This window comes from Aquila chrysaetos, chromosome 1 (assembly GCF_900496995.4).
Source record: "Aquila chrysaetos chrysaetos chromosome 1, bAquChr1.4, whole genome shotgun sequence".
NCBI lineage: Eukaryota > Metazoa > Chordata > Aves > Accipitriformes > Accipitridae > Aquila > Aquila chrysaetos.
In genome coordinates, this window is record NC_044004.1 from 71005507 (window position 1) to 71028500 (window position 22994).

A 22994-nucleotide genomic window follows, 5' to 3' on the forward strand; every position below is an offset into this window, starting at 1 on the left:
TTGTTAGAGAACAAGGGTGTCTCTCTGAGATAATTCTGTTTTATATAGGTATAGTAAAAAAAAAAGGGGGGGGGAAATTGGAAGTGCATACTGGTTGGAAAAATAACAATCAATTAGAACTGTGCGTGCAATAGCTTTGTCTGCAAAATGGTTTAAAACTAGGTTCCCGGGATGTTATTCCTGATCCATTAATCACCCGCGCTCTATATGGAGGCAGCCACCGTCGGCTTGGAAAAATGTTCCTGCCCAACGTGTCATGTTTCTTCTGTTGTTTAAAATAGAAAGTTCAGCCCCGTGTCTGGGCGGCACAGGGCTCCGAGCTCCGTTCGCATTCATTATGCAACAGTTGACACAGAAGGGAAACGCGGCACACGCCGCTCCGCCGCGGGGTGCGGGGGGGGGACGGGGACCCGCGGACCCGTCCAGCGCCGCCTCCCGTTGCTCTCCCCGCGCTGCCGCCGCCACCGGCCCCAGCGCCTCCCCGACAAGCCGGGGCTCAGCACGGCCTCTGCCCCCTGCTCCCCCCCCCCCCCCTCCACGACCCCCGGGCTGCCCGCCCCGTCCGTCCGTCCGCCCGCCCCCGCGCAGAGGACGGGGCGGCGCGGGGAGCCCCAGCGCGGCAGCGGGAGGCCGGGGGGGGGGCGCCCCGGGGCGGCGGGCGGGGGGCGGCAGGTGGCGGCCCCCGCTCCGCGCCTCCGTGCAACCCCCCCCCGCCCCGCCGTGCCCGCCCCTGCGGGCAACCCGCGCCGCTGCCGGGCGTGAGCGCAGCGGCGGGCGCCGGGGGGGGGGGCGGGAGGGAAGGGCCATGTCCGCTCCTGCTGGGCGACGTCCGTGCCGGGTTTTGCACCTTGTCCCCGGGTCTGCCTCACGGCCTGGAGGAGCTGCCGCCGCCGCTGCCGCCGCCGCCGCTGGTGCTGCTGCTGCTGCTGCTGCGGTGTTTACTGAGCGCTCCTGTCCTGATATCACTCCGCTGGCATGGAGGAGGAGGAGGTGGAGGAGGAGAGCATTTGATCATTGTGATGGTGGCAGGAGGAGCAGCAGCAAGCAAAGCAGAGCAAAGCGTCAGGCTGTTATCAGCTCGGCGTTTTGCAAAGACTTCAGAGCTCTACTTTTTTTTTCCAGCTCGGCCCGGATTGTTCATGTGTTTACTTCCCCCAGCCCGAGGATTTGCTATTTAGGTTCCTGTTGAAATGCAACCGAGCAGCCAAAGTACTTTGCGAACACGGTGCGGCATAAACACCAAAACTTTTTTCTAGAAGGAAAATACAATAAGAAAGCGGCTTTGCCTGTCTTTTGATGCCGGGGAGTGCGAGTGAGTGTGCCGCGTGTGCCCAGCGTGTGCTTGTGCTTGGATGTGTGTGTGCGAACGTGCGTGTGAGCGGGGGGGGGGGTGTATGTGTGTGCATGTGGAGGGGCGCGCGTGTTTCTCTTTATACATGGGGAAAGAAGGCTTTTGGCAAAACCTCCGGAAATCTCACGGAATCTATTTTGAAATAATGGATTATAAAAAAGAAAAAGGAGGAAAGGAACTGGTCTGATATCTCCTGGAGTTTGCTACCCGAATTGCTGCTGCTTAGTTTGTTGTGCTTCTTTTTTTTTTTTTTTCCCGTGTGTGCGTGTGTGTGTGTTGGTTGTGTTGCTGGTGATAACCTTTTAGCACCTTCTCTCTTTATTTCCCCCCCCCCCCCCCCTTCTTTAATGTTTTGGAGCTTCTCGAGAGGGATTGGCTGGGGGGAAAGAGAAACATTTGCTTGGGATCGCTGTTTCCCTGATACATGGTGGTGCCCCCCCCCCCCCCCCCGGTTCTCTAAAAAGTATCCCATCAGGACCCCGGAGGAGACTGTGTGTGTGTGAAGGGTAGGATAAAAAGTTCTTCCAAAATAGTGTGCGCGGGGAAGAGGATGGGGGATTTTGCAGCCCCCGCTGCCGCCGCGAATGGCAGCAGTATCTGCATCAACAATAACCTGAACAGCAGCCTCAGCGGGGCCGGCGGTGCCGGTATCGGGGTTAACAGCACTCCCCACGGTCCTCCTGCCGCCGCCGCCGGTAACAATAACGCTAATAGCGGCGGCATTCCCAAGCACAGCACGGTGGTGGAGCGGCTGAGGCAGCGCATCGAGGGCTGCCGGCGGCACCATGTCAACTGCGAGAGCAGGTACCAGCAAGCCCAGGCGGAGCAGCTGGAGCTGGAGCGCAGGGACACGGTGAGCCTCTACCAGCGGACCCTGGAGCAGAGGGCCAAGAAGACGGGCACCGGCGGTGGCAGCAAGCAGCAGCAGCAGCAGAGCAAACAGCAGCAAGATGCCGAGCCTGCCACGGCGGAGCAGAGGAACCACACGCTGATCATGGTAAGGGGATGCGGGCCGGGGATGGGGGGCAGGGGGGGGGTAGCTGTCCGCTCCGGGTCTCTCGCCGGGATGAGCTGGAGGTCGCCCCCGTTCTTTTCCGGAGGGGGACGGGGCTCGGCTCAACTTTGGCGGTGGCAGGGCCGCGGGGGGCTTGGGGGGGGGGCTACCGGCTGGCTTCGCAACTTCTCACGGGCAGGGGCGGGGGGGGGAGCGGACAAACTTTTTCCCCCGTCTCTTTCAGAAGGGAAGAGCTACCCCGGGGGAAGAGGGAAGGAGCGGTGCCGGGCGTGCGCCGTGGGCTGCCGAAAGCCGGAGGAGGGTTTTGTGTGCGTGCGTGTTTCGCCGCGGCTTTTTCCGCGGGGACGGCGGGGGACGGGGCGTGCGGCTACGCGGCCGTGCGCCTTATGCCGGCTGTCTTTTTAAATCCCGCCGCGGAGGAAGGTGGAAGTTGGCTCCGCGGGCCGGGGTGACGGCAGGAGGAAAAGTTGGGCAGGTTTCTCGCCTTGGGCCGCCCCGGCGTGCGGGAGCCCGGCTCCCCACGCGAGCTGAATCGCTTCCTAAAGTTTCCTTGGGTTTTAAGGAGCTTAGCGAGGAGCGGGGGGGGGGGGGGGAAGGGGGGGGGGGCTGAGCCGGTAGGAGCGTAGCGGCAAGTAGGAAGCGGAGTTTCCCACTCCCAGGCTGCACCGATGATGAATAATAAAAGGAGGTGCGGGGGGGAGCCGGGCCCTGCGCTCCGTCTGAGCCTTATTTATAGCAGGTCGCGGCCGCCGGTCGTTCGGGGGGGGGGGGGGGGGGGCGCGGGCGGTGTGTTCGGCTCGGCCGGCGGGGGCAAGCGGGCGACTCCGCCGCGGGAGAAACGCGTGTGTGTCCTGAGGTGTCCCCCCCCTGCGCCGGGCCGCGCCGTGCCGTGCCGGGGGTAGGAGGACGGAGGGGGTGCCCGGCGCTTGGGGGCGGGCACGGGGCAGCTGGGTCTTCGCCGTCTGCCGGGCGCACAATGGGCGGCGGAGAGGAGGGAGGGAGGGAGGGAAGGAGGGGAGGTGCGATGGCAGCGTGTGGTTTACAAGCCTCGCACGTCCCACCCTCTCGCCCTCCCCTGCTGCGCGGGGAGGCGCGGCTGTGCGGGAGGGTCCGGCGGGGCGGCAGCTGCCGCCGGCGCCCGCGTCGGGGGGGGGGGGGTGGGAGTGGGTGGCTGGGTGGGTGTTCTCCGTGACAAAGCGGCGGGGAGGCGGCCGTCCCGGCCTGCGCGAAAGGAGGGAGCAATACGTTTCTCTCGGGCCGCGATGCCGGCTCGGTGCCCGGCGGCTCCTCCCCTGCCCGACGGCGCGCAGCACCCTTCCTCTCGGCCCCCTCGACCGTCCCTCCCGGGCGCTTTGTCTGCCCCCCCCCCCCGGCCCCGCTTAGGCCGCGGAGGTGGGGACGGCTTCGCCAAAAGCGGCAGACAAAAGCTCAGCGCCCAGGGCAGCCCCCGCTTCCCGCCCCCGCCGCTGAAGGAGCGGAGCGCGGCTCCCGCCTTCCCCCCCCCCCCCTCCGCCCCCGGCCGGAGAGCAGCCCCGGCAGCCCGGCACATCTCCCGGCGAGGCCAGCCGGGCGGCGGGGAGGCCGCGGGGAGAGGGGGGAGCGGCGGCAGGAGCTACACAAAGCGGCGGGGGTGTGCGTGTGTGTGTGTGGGGGGGTGGGTGCTGCTTCGCAAACAGGAAACAGAAAAACCTCACTGACATCTTGTTGCTTTCCTGATGTTACCAGCAAGGAAGGCACGACCATGTTTCTCTTCCTTCTCGCGCCTTCCCGCAGGACTGAGGCGTTCAGATGCACACGGAGGGAGGGAGGGAGGGCGGTACTTTGCCCGGGCTTACACCTACTCCTCGGGCAGCTAGCGAGTCCCTCCTCAGGCTCCGCCAGCAGGGACTATCTTTTCGTCAGCCGAACTGTCCTCAAATCCCTTTTCACATCCCGTGTCACTTCCAGGGAAGGGGCCGGAGGCCCCTCAGGAGAGCCCAGAATTACTTGGCTCCCAGGGAAGCGTTGGGGTGCACCGTGTGCCCGTCCAGCTCCAGAACAGCTCCCCTGCTTCCAGGCCCTCGCCAGCGCTGGGTCGTCCTTTCCCCTTCTTCCCAACCCCCGTGCTAAAGCATTAAAGGCCAGGATTTTTTCCTGGAGTGGCTCATTTGGCTGGCCTTCCCTTGAAGACCTAGGGCAGATGCACAAAGCCGTGCTATAACGCCAAAGTTGTGGAAACAAAGTGACAAAAGGAGGAAATGCGGTTACAGCTCTCGCTGGTTCGCCTCAGGTTGGGACACTTGAAGAGCTGAGAGCGGCCTCATTAAAGGGTAGTTTGCCATGAAATTCAGCGTAACTTAATTTTTGCGCTACAGTCTTCACGCTGTTTAAACGTGCTCGACGCGCGCTATGCTTTTCAGCTTAAAAAGAGAAATTCTAATACTTTGGTAAAAAAAAAAGACCCATTTCCATCAACCTTTTTTTTTAAGAATGTGCACACAAATGTTGCCGAAAAATTTAGAAATATTATCTGCTTTGTTTCACTTGTGGCGTGTTAATTATGATTTTTGTCTAATGCCTAAGAACGTTAGGGAACATTCACGGGTACATGAAAGTAATACTTAAAACCTGAGAAATTGCTCCTTTTAAAGCAATTGAAAAGTATTTTCTTTGAGACGTATGCTTTTTATAGTTAAAAAAAGAACACAACTCCTTCATTTCTAGCAATCAGTTTGGTAAGTTTCACTGCTTATGTGCCTCATGATTTTTATTTACCAAAGCAGTTCAACTTTGTTTAACGTTTTCTTTTGGCGTGAGAAAACAGTAGGCTACATTTTGGAGTTTTCTCCCTTTGTTTATTCTCTGGTAAACTCTAGCTCAGAGGGGTACAGTGGAGCAATCGTATGGATCTGCTACTGCTTTACTCTTTGCACAAAATCATTATGAAATTCTTCCCTCAGATTATTATTAACTGCACAATTATGGAAATGAAGCGGTCGGGATTAAATGACAACAGATACAATGAGGATAGCAAGAAATACTGTTTCTAATTCTTCTTTATCAGGACAAATCAAAGGAAAGTGTTACCAGTATGTGTGTGTGTGTGTGTGTGTGTGCCTCTCCAAATTGAGAGATGCTGAGAAGGGAGGGGAGATGTGTGCTGGGTCGGGGCAGCCGGTCACCCGACAGACCTTCCCAGGAGCTGGTGCTGACACACGTGCTGAGGATTTTTACCCAGCTTGCTGGGTAAAAAACGTCTTTAGAAGATGATTACTTAAAGGCATGCACTCTGAGTTTCTTCATTCGATGGAGTACAAACTACCCCGTCTCCAGTCTACAGTGCTCCTTGTCGCCACCCCCACAGTTTACACCCTCACTCCCTGAGTTCATGAAAGGGATTATGCAGTTTCCACTGTTCAGGACTCTATGTCAACTGACAAGCAGTTATCAATGGGAGCCTTTTTTCAAAAAGGGATGTAGGAGCATAGGCTTGGCTGTATTTCATGAACTGCTGATGTACTCTGAATTTGTGTCTTGTTATAGACCAAGTTTTCCCTTGCTGAATTTTGAAATATCTGGATTTGTAACTATTTCAACCTCTTCTACTTGAGGAGAACAGTGGGTTTCAGAACTAGGTTGCTCCCACCCAGGCATTGGTTGGGACACGCACAAAAATTAAAATTGTTTATAAATGTCTGGGAGGACCTTCCTCCCCCCAGTTCAACCTGGCAAAAGCCAAAGTTGTTTTCCGTGACTTTGAGCTGGATTATTAGAATGCTGTACCAGCTTGGTTTTCAAAGGAAGTACTGGGAAAATTTGCAGCCCGTCCAAAACTCTGCTGCTCATCTTCGGACCGGTTCCAGGAAATATCAACACATTATTTCAGTTCTTTGGTTCTTTGTGAGCTAATCTGCCTTCTTGTTTCCTCCTTTAAGTGCAAGAGTCTTCAGGCTCTGCCTCCATGTTGTTGTGTGTGGTTTGGAGATGTTGTGTGTGTATGTGTATAGATATACACACATTATATGTAAAATAAATAAGTAATGTGTATTTAGTATATAATAAACAGCCAAATACATAATAAGTAGCCAAATATATAATAAATACTGCAAGTTATATCACCTCTCTTTCTTATCCCTGACACTGCTGTTCTTATTGTGCATTTTTTGTCGTTTTTTTTGTCCAGTGAAACACTGCATCTGTAATCACCGTATTGACCTTCTAATGCACATTTATTTGCATCCGAGCTCCACTGTGAAGTATAAAGGGGCTGGAGCTACTTTTTACTATTTTAAAAGCTCTTTAAGACTTTTCCTATTTAGCATCATTATGGGTTTCATAGCTACTGTCATACTGACCATTTCTAACCCTAAAACCAGTCCTTAGGAAATTGAGTTTTAAACACCATAAACATAAAATGTTATTTAGATCACACAAATTAGTGACGGAAGTCAAATGACCTATTAGATCATCTTTTCTGTTCCCCTGCCAAAGCGTACTATGCCAATTCAGAATTAGTTTGAAGTTAGAGAAAACACGGCTGGCAAATGCAGTATTTTCCAATACTGCTTTTTATCCATTCTGGGCTAATGCACTGCCTCATGGAAGTTAATGGTCACATTGCCCTCCTACCCGAGGGAAGGGAGATGGGCAGGCCAACCCTTTCAGCTTGCTTTGTGTAGGGACAGAATGACATGTTCAGAATTATAGAAATCTGGTCGTATCTCTTCCCTGTCGGCAGATACTCCACCACAGGAAAGTAGTTCTCCCACCCCCCCCCCCCAGTCTCTCCTTTTTGTGGAAAAAGGTATCCGGAGTGAAAAGTGTAACTTCTTAATTTGTCTTAGTGATTCGTGGGTAATGTCATTAATGAAATCGAGTGTCAAAGAATGCTGTCAGTCTTGTGAGCAGTTTTTTAAAGCTTATGCCTGCTGTATTTAATACGTACCTGTGTGTATGTTCATAAATCTGTGCGCATTTCTCCTGTTCTCTCTCATGTAGCACTCCTGTTTAACTTAATTGACAGGTGCTCAGGAGTTCATCAGTTACACTATAGGAAATGTCTATTTCTCTAGCATTTCAAAGATGAAAAAGAAAGATGATTTTTCAGATGTTTCCTTTTATTTTCCACAAGAGGTCAAATACTGTAGCCCTTACTCATGCCTGGTGACTAAGTAGGATTAAGCATCTCTTCAGTTAATAAGCTATGTCTGATCTTGCTCACACTGGGGTAAAGTCAGTAGTAAATGCAAAACTGGGATGATACCAGAATTAAATCCCAGGCCAGCAATGCTCCTTCTCTCTCATATGCATCATGGAAGGAGTCATCGTGTAACCCTTTTCATTTTGCTCTTCCTGTAAGGGTGGATCTCTGTGTCTTTCTTATTCCACAGCCTCTCCCATTTTTCTTCTCCTTTTCATACCAACTCATGCTTGATGCTCCTGTGTGATTGCTGTCCTTTAGGACAAGGAGTTCTTGTGTTGACCTCCTTTTGCAGCTAGTCAGCACAATGGGTTTCAGTTTAGTAAACTGAAAGGAATGGAGAGACTCTTCACTTCAAGCACTACTAGCCTCTAATGACCTTTATGTGCTGTGATAGAAAGTGTGTCTCTTTAAAAGATAGTGGGTTGGGTTATTATGAGCCATAGCTGGAGCAGGGCAAGTTGTGTTTTGACATACGGTGGCCAGTCATAGTGAAATCTAAGCTTCAGATAGACCGTATAGCACATGTTGAAAGTCCTGCAGTGAAGTTCTAGGCATCGTCAAGTTCAGGAAGAACAACTTTGGCTGGAACACGTCCAAAACTCATTCTGCTAATGCAGAGCCAAAAATATTAAGGTGCGATTGTGTTAGGTCAATTGGTTGCATTTAGGTTAGCCTAAATTTACGCTAACTTGACCTAAAACTTAAGGCTTCACAGGTGGCGTAAGCTGGTGTAAACCTGAGCTGCCACCACTGAGGAAGTCTCGTTTTTCATGCTCTTGTTGGTGGCCATATTTTCTTGCTGCCTCCCTTTGCTAAGGCTAATGCTAGCCCTTGCTCACGTACCTCCGCTGTCAGCTGGTTCACCGGGCAGGTAGGGAGGACAGGCGTGTTTCTTCCTTTTCTTGCTGGTTAGTTTTCAGCTGGATCAGATCCACAATTCATTTGATTGTCCCTCCCGTGGGCAGCACAGCCTTACAACACCTTAATCCTCCTGTGAAACTTCACCCTCATCCCAGGATAAACATCTGGGACCTGGTAGCTAAAACATGCTTACCTGGTAGCTAAAACATGCTTACCTGGTAGCGTGCGTTTTACCTGAGCTAAGTAACACCTGGTGTCAGCGCACATGATTCTGTTCCTGAACACAGACACTGAAACGGGAAAGGCTGTAAGTAGCAATGGAGTCAGGGTTCATTTGTACTTAAACACTTGCATGCATATGATATTTGGTTGCATATTACTCCAATATGTATAATTCATGTGAGAGATGTCCTTGGATTAGCAGAGGTTTAAGGACAGGTCTGACAGCCAGGAACTGCTGACTGGAATCCTTCAAGTGTATTGTTTTGTGAATTGAAATGTGAGGTGCAATCTCTGACTGACGTTACGACCCTGTAATCAGTTTTCCAGTCTGGGATCTCACAGGCTGTTCAGATAAGCGACGTACTTGTACGTTCAGTGGGAATTTGGGAGTCTTAGCAATTTGAAGTATTTATTTTCCTAGTTTGTCTAAGGTGGTGAATCACAAAATCATGTAACTTTGACGACTCTTTTGCTTCCCCCTCACACACTTCAGTTTCACAATGTTTGTAGCTCAGAAGTCATCATAGACTGCTCCTGTTTGCTTTTTGAATACTTGAAATCCAGTTTCATGGGGGTTAAGAGAAATGTCTTTTTAAACTTGCAGTAGTTAATAAGATAGCAGCTGCTGAAATTTTGTCCTTACAGGAAGGAGTTGAGCTGCCTTCTTTCAAGACTTCCCTCTTCCGTATTGATTTTGTTTGCCACCACATACAGTTAAAATTGGCAAGGAGATAAGAATACTTTAATCTTTAGTTGACCTGAGAGAAGAGAGAACTGTGTCTGCCCATTGGAACTTTGCATTTTCTGTACGTTTGTGTAACTGCTAAGGCTAATGCTGCAGTGCTGTTGGTAGCATAGATGATCTATTGCTGTTTGCTTGCTGTCAGTTCTGCACAACCACAGCATACATACATGGAGTAGAAAAGAGGTTTGAGCTTATGACTTTCAGAATCACTAAGCTAATCGACAGAAAGACCAACAGCTCAAGGATTTTCTTTCCCGTATTTGTTTTTTATCAAGGCTGCTTTCTGTAAGGTTTTCCTATAGGGCTCTATAAGGTTCTTGGCTCTCAACAGTTGAAGCTTGGTGGAGTTGCGTTTTTAACTAATGAAGGTGGGGCTCTTGGGCTGTGCCTCTCCCCCTCCTCTCTTCTTCACCCTTCAGCCTCCTCCCAGCCTTGCTTTAACTACGTGCCATGCAGGAGTATTTCAGGTTTAATAAAACAGTTCAGCTTGGTTTTCCTCTGGTCTTCAGATTCAGACAAGCAGCTGTTAAGTGCTGCAGCGAAGGTGTAGCTTTATGCTGCTTGTGAAAATCTCAGGCCTGTTCAGAAAGTGCTTGGATGTTGCGTACTTAGCTAAAGAGCAGGGAATTGGTCCTTAACTTTACTCTGACCTTGGGCGTTATCACAACAAGAAGCCAATATGCCTGTGTATGTGCGTTTACGTAAACCAGTACGTGTACATATACAGTTTTTTAAGCTGCACTGCAAGACAAAGTGAAAGGATTTATGATCAGTGATCAGTTTTGATGGTGAAAGGGGATGTACTAGTCCGATAAGTTTAAGAACCACTGATATGCACCCGTTTTCTGTGTTTTCAGCCTCTTTCTCTTTCCTTTAGCTCATATTTAATCCACTGTGATGTTTTGGCTCTTCTTCCTTGTGTTTAATCTAACAGAGGAAGGGAGGTGGTTATTGGAGATGAGATGATGGCAGAGTTCTGCAAAGTATTGGAGTTTTTTAATCATTTAAATTATTTCCTTGCATTAAGGAGGACAGACCACAGCTTAGCCAAAAGAGAAATTGTAGCATTTCCTACCACTTCTGGTTATGCAGAATATTGTGGTTAAAAACTCTCTAGTATTTGAGAAAATGACTTTAGAATACAACTGCCTTAGCTGGCAGTAGTTGTCTGTAGACTGCTAAAAAGATTGTTACTTTTCAGCTGTGATTTTTGCTGCTGTTCATTTTTGTCTCTGAAGCTGGTGGCTGTTGTTCTGATTTCTCTGGATTGCATTCCAGTGCATAACTGGGGCAGCATAGGGGAAATGGCTACTGACATTAAATAACCGATTTTAAATTATGTTTTTGGCAAGCAGTATCTCTATTTGTTATACATATTTTTAGTTGTCACTGAAGCAGGTAATGTAGCTTTGAAGACTTTAGCGGACTCGTACAGAAGACTGTAGACTTCTGTAACTGAACGGCAGCCACATTGTTTGAGCTCCAAATTGGCTGAAGCATTCTGGCATGTAATCCATGGCTGGATATGAAGTAATGGTTCAAAATAATCTGTAGGTCCTTCTATTACAGCACATTTCTGGGCTGAGCTTGCAGTCTTTGCATTCCAGTAAAAGTGGAGATACCATGCTGAGGTTGCAGTGCTATCTTTTTTCCTAATTTGTGCTAACTAGTTTGTAGACTGAAAGATTATGTAAAGGCTGGATTGCTGCAGGTTTGAAAATTCACCTGAGAGAATTTGCCTTTACATTTTTTTCACCTCAGGGGAGTTGACTGGGCCTTATTTTTTCTAACCCATTTTAATACATATTCAACATCATGCAAAACAAACAAAAAAATCAATTTATTTTCTCTCGTCCATTTAATTTACAACAAAACAAACCAAAAAACTTTATTTATGTTCACACTAGGGTTTACTGGCCTTCTCAGTAACGTTTTTGTTGTGGGAAATGCCAGCAGTGGGTGGGGATAATGGAGATTTGTGAATGTAGAATAGCAAAAACAAAATTGATTTTGACTAGTGGTGTTAAAAGCTTCACCTCTCCCTCACCTATTACTGTGATAAAGTGTATGGCAGTCTAGTTACAGCCAGAGAGGGGTTCTGGGAAGTTGGCATAGACCATCTTTCTTTATAGTTGCTATGGATATTTGAATACAAGAAACACGGCATTTTCTGGGTTTCATTTTGTGTCAAAATACCAAGTATCTTGAAAAAGTGATTCCTTGGGAATGGCAAACTTGTCTCTTACTCTCTTCTTACTATAAAACTCCATGCTACTTAAAGCCAGTGGTAAGAACACATTATGTTTACCTGTCTTTTAAGTAGTTTATCCAAATACAGTACTGCATACGATACAGGAACTTTCTTATGTAGGTACTGAAAACATTACAATCTCTGGAAAACCTAGCTAGCTGACCTCTTTTCACATGGTCTCTTCACATGTTGCTGCCTTAGGGTTCGTTAGATGAGGCAGCTGAAGCAAGTTAACAGTTTGCTGCTGTTAAGTGGGGTGGTCTCCTCCTCTTCCCCTTGTGCTGCAGTCCTATGCTTGCGTCGGTGAGCCCGCCTGTGGTAGTAAGCTAGTGGGAAAATTACCCGTCTAGGAGAAAAATGGTGTTTATTTTTTGGTGGAAGGTGAAACTGCCCAGTGTGGTACTGGGGAAGAGAGGAAAGGGGAGGCAGGAGGTACCGTGTCGGCAAAGCTGCGAAATAAGCTCTGCCTGTTCCCTGTGACTGTGCCCTTGTCCTCTGCAAGTCCCCTGGTCGGCTCCCAGGTGAAAGCCTGCTAGTTGTGGAGCATTAATTTGGGAGTGAAATACTTAAGCAGTTTATGGAACGCCAGGCAGAGCATTATTGGAAGTGTCTTTGGGAATACTGATGTGGTTACTTGTAAGGATGAGGTGATGATCCAAAGTGTAAAGAAGTCTGAGGAGAATATCTTTTCACCCCAATCTAGTCCAAAGGAGAGATCGTGCTGGCCGCAGTGTGGACTTGTATCAGGTAGGTGACCGCTGTCCTTTCTGTGAGGGGGAAAAAAAAAAGTGCTTGTGTTCCTCGTTCTTTTGTTTCCTAATTTCCTTCTGAAAATTGATAAACTTCATTTAAGTTTCTCTGATAAAACAGGGAAAAACATGATTTTGTTTGATCTTTACAGCCTGGTAATTGCATTTTTTTTCAGGCTACTCAGATGTGTTTATGCTCATTTTTAATTCTGTGTAGAATAATAACCTGGGTGAAATAATTGTGAAAGGTATCACCAGTCGTGGAATGTGATACCTTGACTTACATATGGGACTCCAGGTAATACTCAAGTGAGTTGCTGTGACCAAGGTAAAGACACTTGCACATAGTTTTCTTTTCCTTCTATCTGAATCCAACTCTGGGCAATATGATAATAATTTTTATTCAAGTAGTCCAGGAAAAAAATCACAGATGGAGCAACTTCTGCCAAGTTTACTTTGTAATATGAGAATTAATAAAGATGATGTAAATTATAATTCTCTGAACGGATTTTTCATTAAATTGTACTTAAAATGCTGATTAGCGTAGGTGATTTAATTAATTTTTAAATAAGTTAGTGATGGGAGATTCAGTGGTGGGTTTTTTGGTTGGTTGGTTTGGTTTTTTGTTTGTCCTCCTTTCTCAGATGTTTTATTTTGGAATTAGCTCACTTGTGCTAACAGGTTGGATGCTAACAACAGGTAAACAACAGTATTAGCAATATTGGTATTTCTATTGCAGTGTGTTCCATATGTCAAGTTTCACTAGTGGTTACTTGAGAAGGCATTGTTTCGGGTTTCAAAATTATTTACTTCCCAAATCTGTGACTTATCTGTTGTGGATAGCAAACACATGGTGAACATATGTCGTAAAGTCACATAAAGAGTTTATCAGAACAGATTTGGACTGGCTAGCTTGCCCATAAAGGTAATGGCAAATTGTGCTGGTCATCTCAAATAACAGTAGAATATGTAACAAATTTTAACCAAAGTACTTCACCTCATATTTTTTCCCTGTTTTTAGAATGCCCCCCCCCCCTTTTTTTTAAAGGGAAGAGAAGCTTTTCTGAGCTTTTCATCTACAAACTTAGGTGTTTGTAAAGGTAGGAAGAGAACTGAGGCCAGTAAGTGAAAAACAGTGATTAAGTCATACACATAGGGCTCTGTAGAGCAATGTAGCATAAACAAACTCAAATAAAATATTTTCTATTATTCAGAGATGCATTTTTTTTTTTTTAGAAATATACCGTTCTTACATGTTTTAAGATTCAATATTTAAGCTGAGAATCAAATGTCTTTCCTGTTGTGAGGGGAGGAGACTAAATGCCTACAGTTGTATAAAACTTCTATCAGTTCAATATCAATTTTTTTTTTTTTTAACTAGACAAGATCCATATACTATTTTATAATGCACATTGACAGAATTTTTGCAAGAATTCTGTTTGGGTAGGATCTTTTTCTTGCTTTTGCCCTTGGTTTAATTGGTTAGGGGTTTTGTGGAGTGGGTTCTTTTGTTATTCTTGGGGGGGGTTGGTTTTGCCTGTTTCTGCTTAAAAAGGTAGAATGCCAAGTATAGCTGTCGCTACAGTTGTCCTAGCGGAGGTGGATTAGTTGCCTGAGTGCAGATGAGAAAGTCAAATGTATATGTTATTGCAGTTCATGACAGAGTTTTCTAACTAGCTATCTGGATACCGCCCTCAGAGATTGTATGTTGCAGCAGTTGCACTCACATGTAGATCACGATAAGGCTGCATTCCTAAGGCCATGTAGTACTTAAAAAAAAAAAAAAAAAATTCCTGTTTTCAGTTGCTTGTATTTTCAAAGCTGGTTTTTCTTAGTTGGAAACTTGGGAAGAAATTTGCCTGAAGTGATTTACTTGTTGAATCTGAGAATGAGATTGGGGGAAAATACACTGTTTTCCCTGCTCTTTTAGGAAGTTCTTGAAACCATTACAGTGAGAAACTGTAGTATATCTGAATTACACATTGTGGTCTGCCATTTGTGGTCCCTCTAGCAGCAGTGGGAATAGAGAGAAGAGGGAGATTAGCTACTTTATTACCTGTAGGGAAAAAAACCCATACTTGGTATTTGCTTGCTAACACATGCTGAAGATTTAGTCTGCCTTCTCGTAGCCCTGATAGACAGACTGGAAGGTGCCCGTGCGGGCCCGGAGCATGTCAGAGTGTGTTCCAGTCTACGCTAGCAGGAACTTGGTAGGTCTTTCCCCCAGTGTCTCCTCCCAGCTTTCAAGGACCGCTATGCCGTTCAACCTAAGAGTGGTTGATAAGAAAGTTTGCCTTCTCTGTGCTGTCAGCTCCTTCCAGTTTGGAAGGAGAAACGAGGAGGCACCGCATCAAAAATGCAGGGACCTGAGGAAGTGAATGGGAGGAAAGTCTGGGTCAGGAGATGGACAGAACCCAGACTGGGGTAGGCAGGGTGGAGCAAAGCAGACATCGGCTGTGACAGAAGGACAGAAATACGTTAAGAGGGCTTTGGACTTGTTGAACCAGGCTGGAGAGTAGAACTTTGCTTCTGCCGGTGTACTCGGGCTTCACCGAGCGCTGGCCACAGCTAGTCAGTGAGAGCATAGGTGCTTGTAACGAACTCGGCTTTTGCTAGCTTGAGGAGCCAGAGCTCGGCGCTGGGGCTTTTAACAGGGCCATACTCATGGTTGGCCACAAATATCAGGCAAATCAGTTGTTTTGGAGTTGGTTTTCTTGCTTTTCCAGATCTTACGTCCATCAAAGCATTACGGTGTGTTATGCTATCTGATTTTCTGCGCTGTTGTTAAATTAGGTTGTGACTTTCTTTTTAGTTTTGTTCAGATTTGAGGAACTCTAAATGCTTTCCAGTGGCACAGATAGTGACTTTCTATGACAGTTGTTCAGCAAATGTAAGCCTGCAGACAGCAGGCTTGCTTTTCTTAGTTACCTGTTGCATATTGCTTGGAAGTCATCAATAGACTGCAGCAGTTCACATGAAAACCATTGCCCAAGTGACCTCTTACACATTAGTAACACACATGTGTGTATTTTAAGTCCTTTATGTCCAAATCCTATTTACACATTTCTAAGTAAATGGTGTGGGTTTTTCTCCAGATGGATTAGCTTTGTTTTGCTAAAACAAGCTACATTTCAGTATGTTTTTCTTCCCCTGTGTGTATATGTTCACTGCTAATATAAACCAGTTTACAAACTTGATTGCTGTGGCAGGTAGAAGGCAACGCGTATTTCTCAAGCCAGTGGAACAAGTGGAAAGTATTTTAGGTACAGTGGTTAGTGGCTGGCTGTATTCCTGTTTTCTGATGGATATAGGGAAAAATGCTGAGGAGTGCACCGCAGGCCTTGTATTACTAAACAGCTATGAGAGATTTCCTTTCCCTTGGGTGGTAGTGGCTCATATTTTCAGAAGGGAGAGAATGAGCTTCTGTCCCTGAGGTCAAACTACACCACCAAACAGCCAGGTGGATTTTCAGAAAGATTTACGGGCTTGATAGTGCAATAAGCCATAGTTCATAATCATGTCCTCTTGTTGGCTGAGCAATCCTGTCTGTGCCGTAGTGTGTAAAGCGGGTGGTTAGCACTTCAGATCGTTGGAATGGTTAGTTGAGTTGCATCCTGTTAAACAGTGAGCTTGAAAATTAATGCCATGTTTCATCATATCTACTTGGACCTGCACAACTTGGGCCGTTACTGTCTCGGGCAAAAGAACAGAGTTTTTCAATAAGAATGTCCTAAAACCCCTTCAGAGTGCTTTGTAATAGGATTTATGATCCAAAAGTATGCCTTTTGCAGACTTGGATTGTTTGGGTAGTTGACAGAACTAAGTTTTATCTGCAGTATTTCATGTTTCAGTCATAATACCGAGGTGGCAACATTCCTCAATTAGTAAACATTCATAATACTGAAATTCAAGTAAGGGACCTTATGTCACAGAGCTGTCCTTTTTCATCTGAGGGGAGTGGCAGAAGCACATATGTAGCTGACTCTATATTTTCAGCATAATGTTTTGCCTGCCCAAGAGTTATCTGTACTCATTTTAGGTAATTTAATTTGCCTTCATCACAAGAAGTTGGAGTTTGGCCTTGAGGTAAAGACAAAGAATGATATGGACACTTAGTGTTGCAAGAGCACAGGAAAATCCATTGAGTTCCACACCTGGGATGTAGGATGCACCAGACCATGAGACACCCTTTCTTTCTCCTAGGACTGTAGAACTGAACGGCAGGTCTCATGTATTTTGGTAATATTAAAGTAATACTGTGCTTATTTTCCTCTCTTGTTATTGACAGCTGTCTTTTTAGGTATTGCTTCTGTTCCTTTGTGGTTCTGTAAATATCAGTATAAAGCAATCTCTTATTCTGTGTTATGTTGTGAAGAGATTGTTTGTATAATGAGGTGTTAAAGGGGTCATTTAACTTCATTTAGTTGATCTTTTGAGACACAGAAAAGATGTAAGAAAAGAAACAAAGTAAAAGATATCTGTGGAGACAGAAGTGGAAGCTTTGTGGTAATATTTAGAGCAAATTTGGGGGGATATCTTGGAAAGTAACTACTGACAGGCAGGACCCAATACTTGCATAAAGAACTATGCTGATTCTTGTAATAAACTGAGTTTCGGCAAACTGCACAAACCGCCACCCGCCCCGCCCCGCCCAATTCATTGCTTATATTTGAGCCATTTATAAAGACGATTTTATTCATAACTTTTTTTTCCTGTCAGATGTCAGCACTTCCCGGTTCTGTTTTCCTATACTCCCAATGTATAGTTTTTATTTCTAAACTCTAGAATTTAGAAATCCAGAGCTGTCATTTCTCACATATAGTCTGCACACTTTTGGGATAATGCAATGCTCTGTGAATGGCAGTTAAGAAAAGCAATTTGTGTATGGGAAATTTCTGAAAGTTATCTGCATCTCTGCCGGGAAACCCCTGCTCCCTCCCTGAAAGCTAAGGATCCACAAACTGTAAGCTGTTAAAGACTAATACAGACGTTAAAAGCCACATGTCAAATGCAAGATGTTATTGCAAGTTTAGGAAGGATTAGATTCGAATGATTGTTGAGGTGTGTGGGCTGGGCTCCAACTGAAAGAAAGAGGATAAAGGATTTATAAGTGCAAACCTGACCACTTCTTTTACTTCCAGTGGCAGGGGCTGGTGACTGTCCTTCAAGGGGAAAGAGACCCAAATAATCAGAATTCTCAGTGTTTGTGTGTGAATGTTATTTGTCCAGGTGATGTAACTGACATAAAATCACATAAATACTGTACTTCTAATTCCTCACAGTAAACCTGTACATACATTTCATATATGTGTGTATATTTATGTGCAGTCACTATATGATTGGTTTCATTCAGCATAGATGATGTCCACTGATGGTTCAGGTTTTATTAAGAAAACATACTTTCACAAGTGCTTTATAATAATAAATGTCACGTTGCTCTAAGGCTATCATTCTTTGTAGCAGAGGATGTTGCATTAGTTTTTTAAGTATTGGGGAAGAGAGGTACAGCTAGCCTTTACAGTTCAGTAGCCTTACACCGAAATTGCTCATAAGACAGTATAATTCATATAGAGAGAACCTTGCAGTGACTAATGGATTTATTTATGGTAAATGTGTGTTTTGACAACTGGGACCATACTTTTAATTTCCGTTTGTAAGGTGGAAGTTTGAAGAATTGGAGGGCTCTGACACTTCAAGAAAATTATGTGATTGGAAAAAGTCTTCATTTCCTCCAAAACCATTTTTCTGCAAAGACCTTTCATCCTGGCACTGCTAAGTTAGTTTAATTCCTCCAAAGGAAGTGGAGGGGGGGAGGCGGGGGGGGGGGGGGGACCCACAACACAACTCAACTCAACTCAACTCTCTTTCTGCAACAGGGTTTTTACTGCCTGCTTCAATTCAGTACCCCCTATTACTGGCATATGGATTTATCTCAATAATGGCTTAGTCACATATGGGAGATGAAGTTTCAGAACTAGGCTATATTTAAAAATTTGTTTAGTGTTGGTTTATTCTTTCTGGCTGAAACTTCTGTGAGGTAGACCATTGCTTTTGTGAAAACTGGATTGTAATCTAGTCATCTCATTGACCAGAATGCGTGGGAATGGAGAAGTGGCAATCTCTTTTCCCAGCGGTGGTAAGTGAAGCTATTTTCATTTGGTGTGATGTTAGGAGAAACATACTCTGACCCACACAGTAACACAGGCTGCAGGTTTTCTTCAGGACAACCAAAAAAATAACACATCTTGAATTTTTGTAGCAAATAGCTGCTGACTTGGAAGGGCTAATTCCGCACAGCCTGTCATGGCGTGGGGACCCTGATGGGCAAAAATAGCAGGCTTTTTCATTTGACTGCCTTTTCTCGAGGTTATGCCAGCTCTCTGTTTTTTGAGCAGTAACACCTGTCAGTGTTAGTCTAGCAAATGAGGAAGCACTGAAAAAAGGGCATTAATCTGCCCCTTCGTGCCACCAGCAGCATGAGGTAAAAAAGGAGAAGGCTGTACTGTTGGCTTGTTGTTCCCTGTTGTGCTGTCAGATCCATCAGGGTACCGCAGGTTGCTGGTCAAGCTAGAGGAGGGTAATGCGGAGAGGTGGAATCCCACTGGTCCCCGATCAGCGTATGCTGAGCTCTAGGTTGATCCACTCACTTGTGTGATGTCAGGGTTTTGTTTTTTTCTGGAGGATGAATAAGAGCATCAAAAAGCTGGTTTCTTCTGTATTTAGTATTAAAAGCACTCACTAGTTCAATACATTCATCTGAGCAAGTACATTAGGTACTTGCAAGAATTAACCAAAACAATTATAAATGCTGAAATTAAGTCTATTCTTAAAATACAAATTAAGGAAAGTAAGTTACTTAAATCGCTCACAAAGCTTATGATGTTATAGTTCTATAATATCTGGAGCCCATTCCCACAATTAAATAAAAAAGAAAAAAATCCTTGGGATTACTACTGTGTGCAGGGGAAAACCTTGGTCGTAAGCCCTGAGCTCGCACGCCATCCTGGACATAAAAATAGCCAGCTGTCCAGGCTATGGCAGGGCTGTGAGGAGGCTTAGGAGGCAGGAGGAGATGTGCACTCTCTTTGATCATTGCTTCATGTGCTGGTCAGCAGCCCGCAACCGAGAGATGGGCTTTACGTAAAAGGAAGTAATTTTAGTTTGAAGGAAAGTTTTGTTTTTTTTTTTTTATATTGCCTCTTTTTGTTCTTCAGCTTGGTTATTTATTTAATCTTTACCCGCTGCTGGCAGTTGAGTCAGACAAGAGAAAGAGTAACAAACTTCTCTGAAAGCTGAAGGAAAGGAAAGGAAGAATAGCCGAGAGGTCGTTCTGGCTCCCTTCCAGCTTGCGGGGAGTCCCGTGAAGCTGCCGGACAGTCATGTAAGCGCCTGTTCTGATGGCCACAGGGCAGATCTCTTTGGCTTTTAGCCTGGCCGCCTTCCCTCAGTGCCCGGTCGTTGCCACTGATGCAGTCGTGTGAGGGGAGCCCGGCAGCAGGCCAGCGTGGTGCGTGGGAGAGCTGCCGCTCTGTCCCACGTGAGACATGCTGGAGCGATGCTCCCCACGGCCCGGCCAGAGCCTGCCGGCACCCGGCCCTGACGTGGCGTCCGACTGCGCCTTCACGCGAAGAGCGTGATGGCTGCCATTCGCACTGCCTGCCTTTTGTGTGTTTCTGTAGAGCCCGAGACGGTTGGTGACACCTAACTTTCTTAACCGGGGTTTAATGTTTGAAATGCCACCTCTTTTTTTTTTTTTTTTTTTTTTTTTTTTTTTTGAATTATTCTTTCGTAAAATAATACGTGCTGTTGGTGACCCTCCGACTGAGATCTGCTCTGGGTGTTAAAATGTAATTTATTAAATCAAAGTAATGGCCAAAGTACTAATATTTCCTTCTGGAGCTAAAATTCAACTGTTCAGTGAACTGTCTTGTGGTAGAGGAGCAAATGCTTTCAAAAAGGTATTGTGCGAAACTTGTGTCCCTTTCAGATTCCACCTGGCATATTCAAGTTTTATTTTATTTTTTCATTTAAGAATTTTCTGCAGTGGTTTCTTTCAAGGCACTTTGCGCAGTCTCTCTCGCTCACTTTGTGCAGTGGGAGAAAGATTTGACGACAGCTTTAAAACAAACATCATATAGTATTTCTGCACTTGTGTTTTCCTGTTTTGGCATGGACTGATATGTGAGAAAGGCTTGCAGATTCACTGTATGCTTTAGCCTTAGATCACTTTTATATGCACGTATTACTGACCACCCTGTACTGTGCCCTGTTTACTCAGCTTCTGCCCCAGAAAGCAGACAGACAGAGGCAGCGAGTGAAGAATTCACTAAGACAGAAGAAAGAAACACAAGGTGGATTGTGCTGGTAATAGTAGCAATTACTCTGTGTCTTTTTCTGAAGAACTGCTGCCGTAGTTAGTAAAATAGATTAGACCAGATAAAGGAAAAATCTGCCACTTTTTTTTCTGCAGACATGAGTGATCCTGTTCCTTGCCAGCTGAAGAAGGTTACAGGGACACTAAAATTAAGCCATATCTGTTGATGACTACAGAGTTGTCTGAAGGCTTTCTTTCACGTTTCCAGTAGCGTAGTCCCTGTCATAGTGAAGGAACTAATAACAGCATCACTACCCCTTGCATGCACTGGCTGGATTTTCATATAACCCACCTACTTAGAAAAAATTAGAATAGTAAGACAAGAAATTTTGAAACAAGATCTTGAGATTTAGAATATCTTATCCTAATGTTCCTTAGGTCCATGAAGCACTCTTCCTACCCCAGTTTTTGAGGTTATGCTGTTGTCCCTCTTGTTACTTGCAGTCTATGTTCCAAAAAGATAATTCAAAACGGACCAGAATAAACTGATGGATGAAGGGATTTTGTTTCATATGTCAGCAGCACTTACTCTCTTATGAGTTGTTTGTCATAGGGGTTCATTTCCATTTCTCTGCTCAGGCCCTTGTTTGGCATGTGATTTTTTTTTTTTTTTTTTTTAAATGTGTCATCCCTGTCCCGTCCCCCCCCAAATGAGGGTGGATAAAAATCACTAACCTGAAACACTTCTTTTTACCCAGTGCTTAATAATTTAGATTTGTGAGCTCAATTAGTAAACTTAAAATTACTTTTTCGAACACAATTTAGTTGTGAAAATAGGATGGCTTATGCCTAAACTTACTGTCTCATGTTAAAATTGTCTAACCATAAAAAAGCAACTGAGCGCCGTATTTATACTGAAGTTTTAAAGGAAATTGAACCAGCAAAGGTTGACATTTAGGAAATAATCTGGAACAAGGGGGTCCTGAAATTCTGACCAAGACAAGAGGAGCCTTCTGTGCTGATACTGACATGGTGTCTTCATCAGTTTACTCAGTTCATTAGTTCATTTAAGGCTGAAAGCTGACTGAGAGAGCAGGAGGAGATCTCTGCTTCCCATAAGGCAAAAGACAAATTATCTACTAATATTTAAATCTTTTTAAATATGGAGAAAACCCAGTTTGATAAACTTCTCTTCTTACATAATGGGTACACTGAAGGTATTTTTAAACATTAATTTTAAAAAAGTGTTTTGCTGTGCTTTATTAAAATTGCACTTTGCATCAAAATGTGGCTTTGTAGCAATCACAAACAGAAATTTTAAAAGAGGAAGAAATCGTCTTGTGAGAAGTATAGCCTTCGTACAATGGTATAGTCCTTCCACATATCAAGAAAAAGTATCAGATTTAATGCAAAGGACAATTGGAGTTGCCAAGTGACATGTTTTAATAGTTACCAACCAGTAAGAATTGACTCTTCCCTAGAAAAACAATTACAAACCCAAAAATGCCCCCAAATTGATTTATTCAGATCAGGGTTTCCTGCCTGATAATTTAAATCCTGATTAAAAGTTAAATCACTTTGATATATATTAGCCATTCTGCTTTCAAACTAAGTGGGAACAGGCTGGGGCTTTAGACCCTCTACCGTTTAGCACTGCATTTATTCCATCCTCCTATTTTAAGTTGTTTACACGGTTTGTCTGATACCTATCTGCACTTCCTTTGCTGTGCTCATCAGTTCAAACATCTTCCTTTGTGTTTTTTTAATGTGAATCTTGTATCAGAATAAGGAAGGGGTTGAGTAGTTTAACAGTATAATTTAGATGATAATGCAGCACAAATGTGTAACTTCCACAGATGTTCATGACCAATAAATATTGTGTATCATAATGAAACTTTTTATATGCGGTTAATTTCTCTTAAGTTTTTACCGTTGTAAGTTCTTTCTTTTCATTTTTACTGGGCTAAAATTCAGTGAGACCTTGATGAGTTTTTGGGGTTTTTTTCCTTAACTAGCGACATCAAGCTTTGGCCCTCCCTGTCCGTTTTCCTTCAGCTTGAAATCATAGGAGAAAATGGTGCTTTTTCCACTCCAGCCTCCAGATGAGATGGGTATTGTCCATGCTCAGCTGCCAGGTGGTGAAGGTGTGCGTTGTCGTCTTCGGAGCAAACACACCTAATGAATGTACTGTTCTGCTAACTAGGGTGAATTGATTACTTCTATTTACCTAAGTTAACTGTGGTTTATGAGGTATCATAATGGGAAGTTTTCTTACTTGCCGACTGCAATTTCAGAATCATTTGT

General features: G+C 45.2%; 1 protein-coding gene across 3 annotated transcripts in view; it reads left to right on the plus strand.

Annotated features, from left to right (window-relative positions):
* Positions 1-22994, plus strand: part of MAML3 (mastermind like transcriptional coactivator 3) — a 326972-nt gene that overhangs the window by 72086 nt on the left and 231892 nt on the right. For 2 of the 3 annotated variants that reach the window (XM_030012573.2, XM_030012654.2), the window contains exon 1: positions 665-2348. The exons of the other annotated variant lie outside the window; for it this stretch is intronic. In XM_030012573.2, the coding sequence (XP_029868433.1) occupies positions 1902-2348 (447 nt within the window). In that variant the 5' untranslated portion in view covers positions 665-1901. Of the gene's footprint in view, positions 1-664; positions 2349-22994 lie in introns of those variants that run through there. 3 annotated transcript variants of the gene reach the window in all.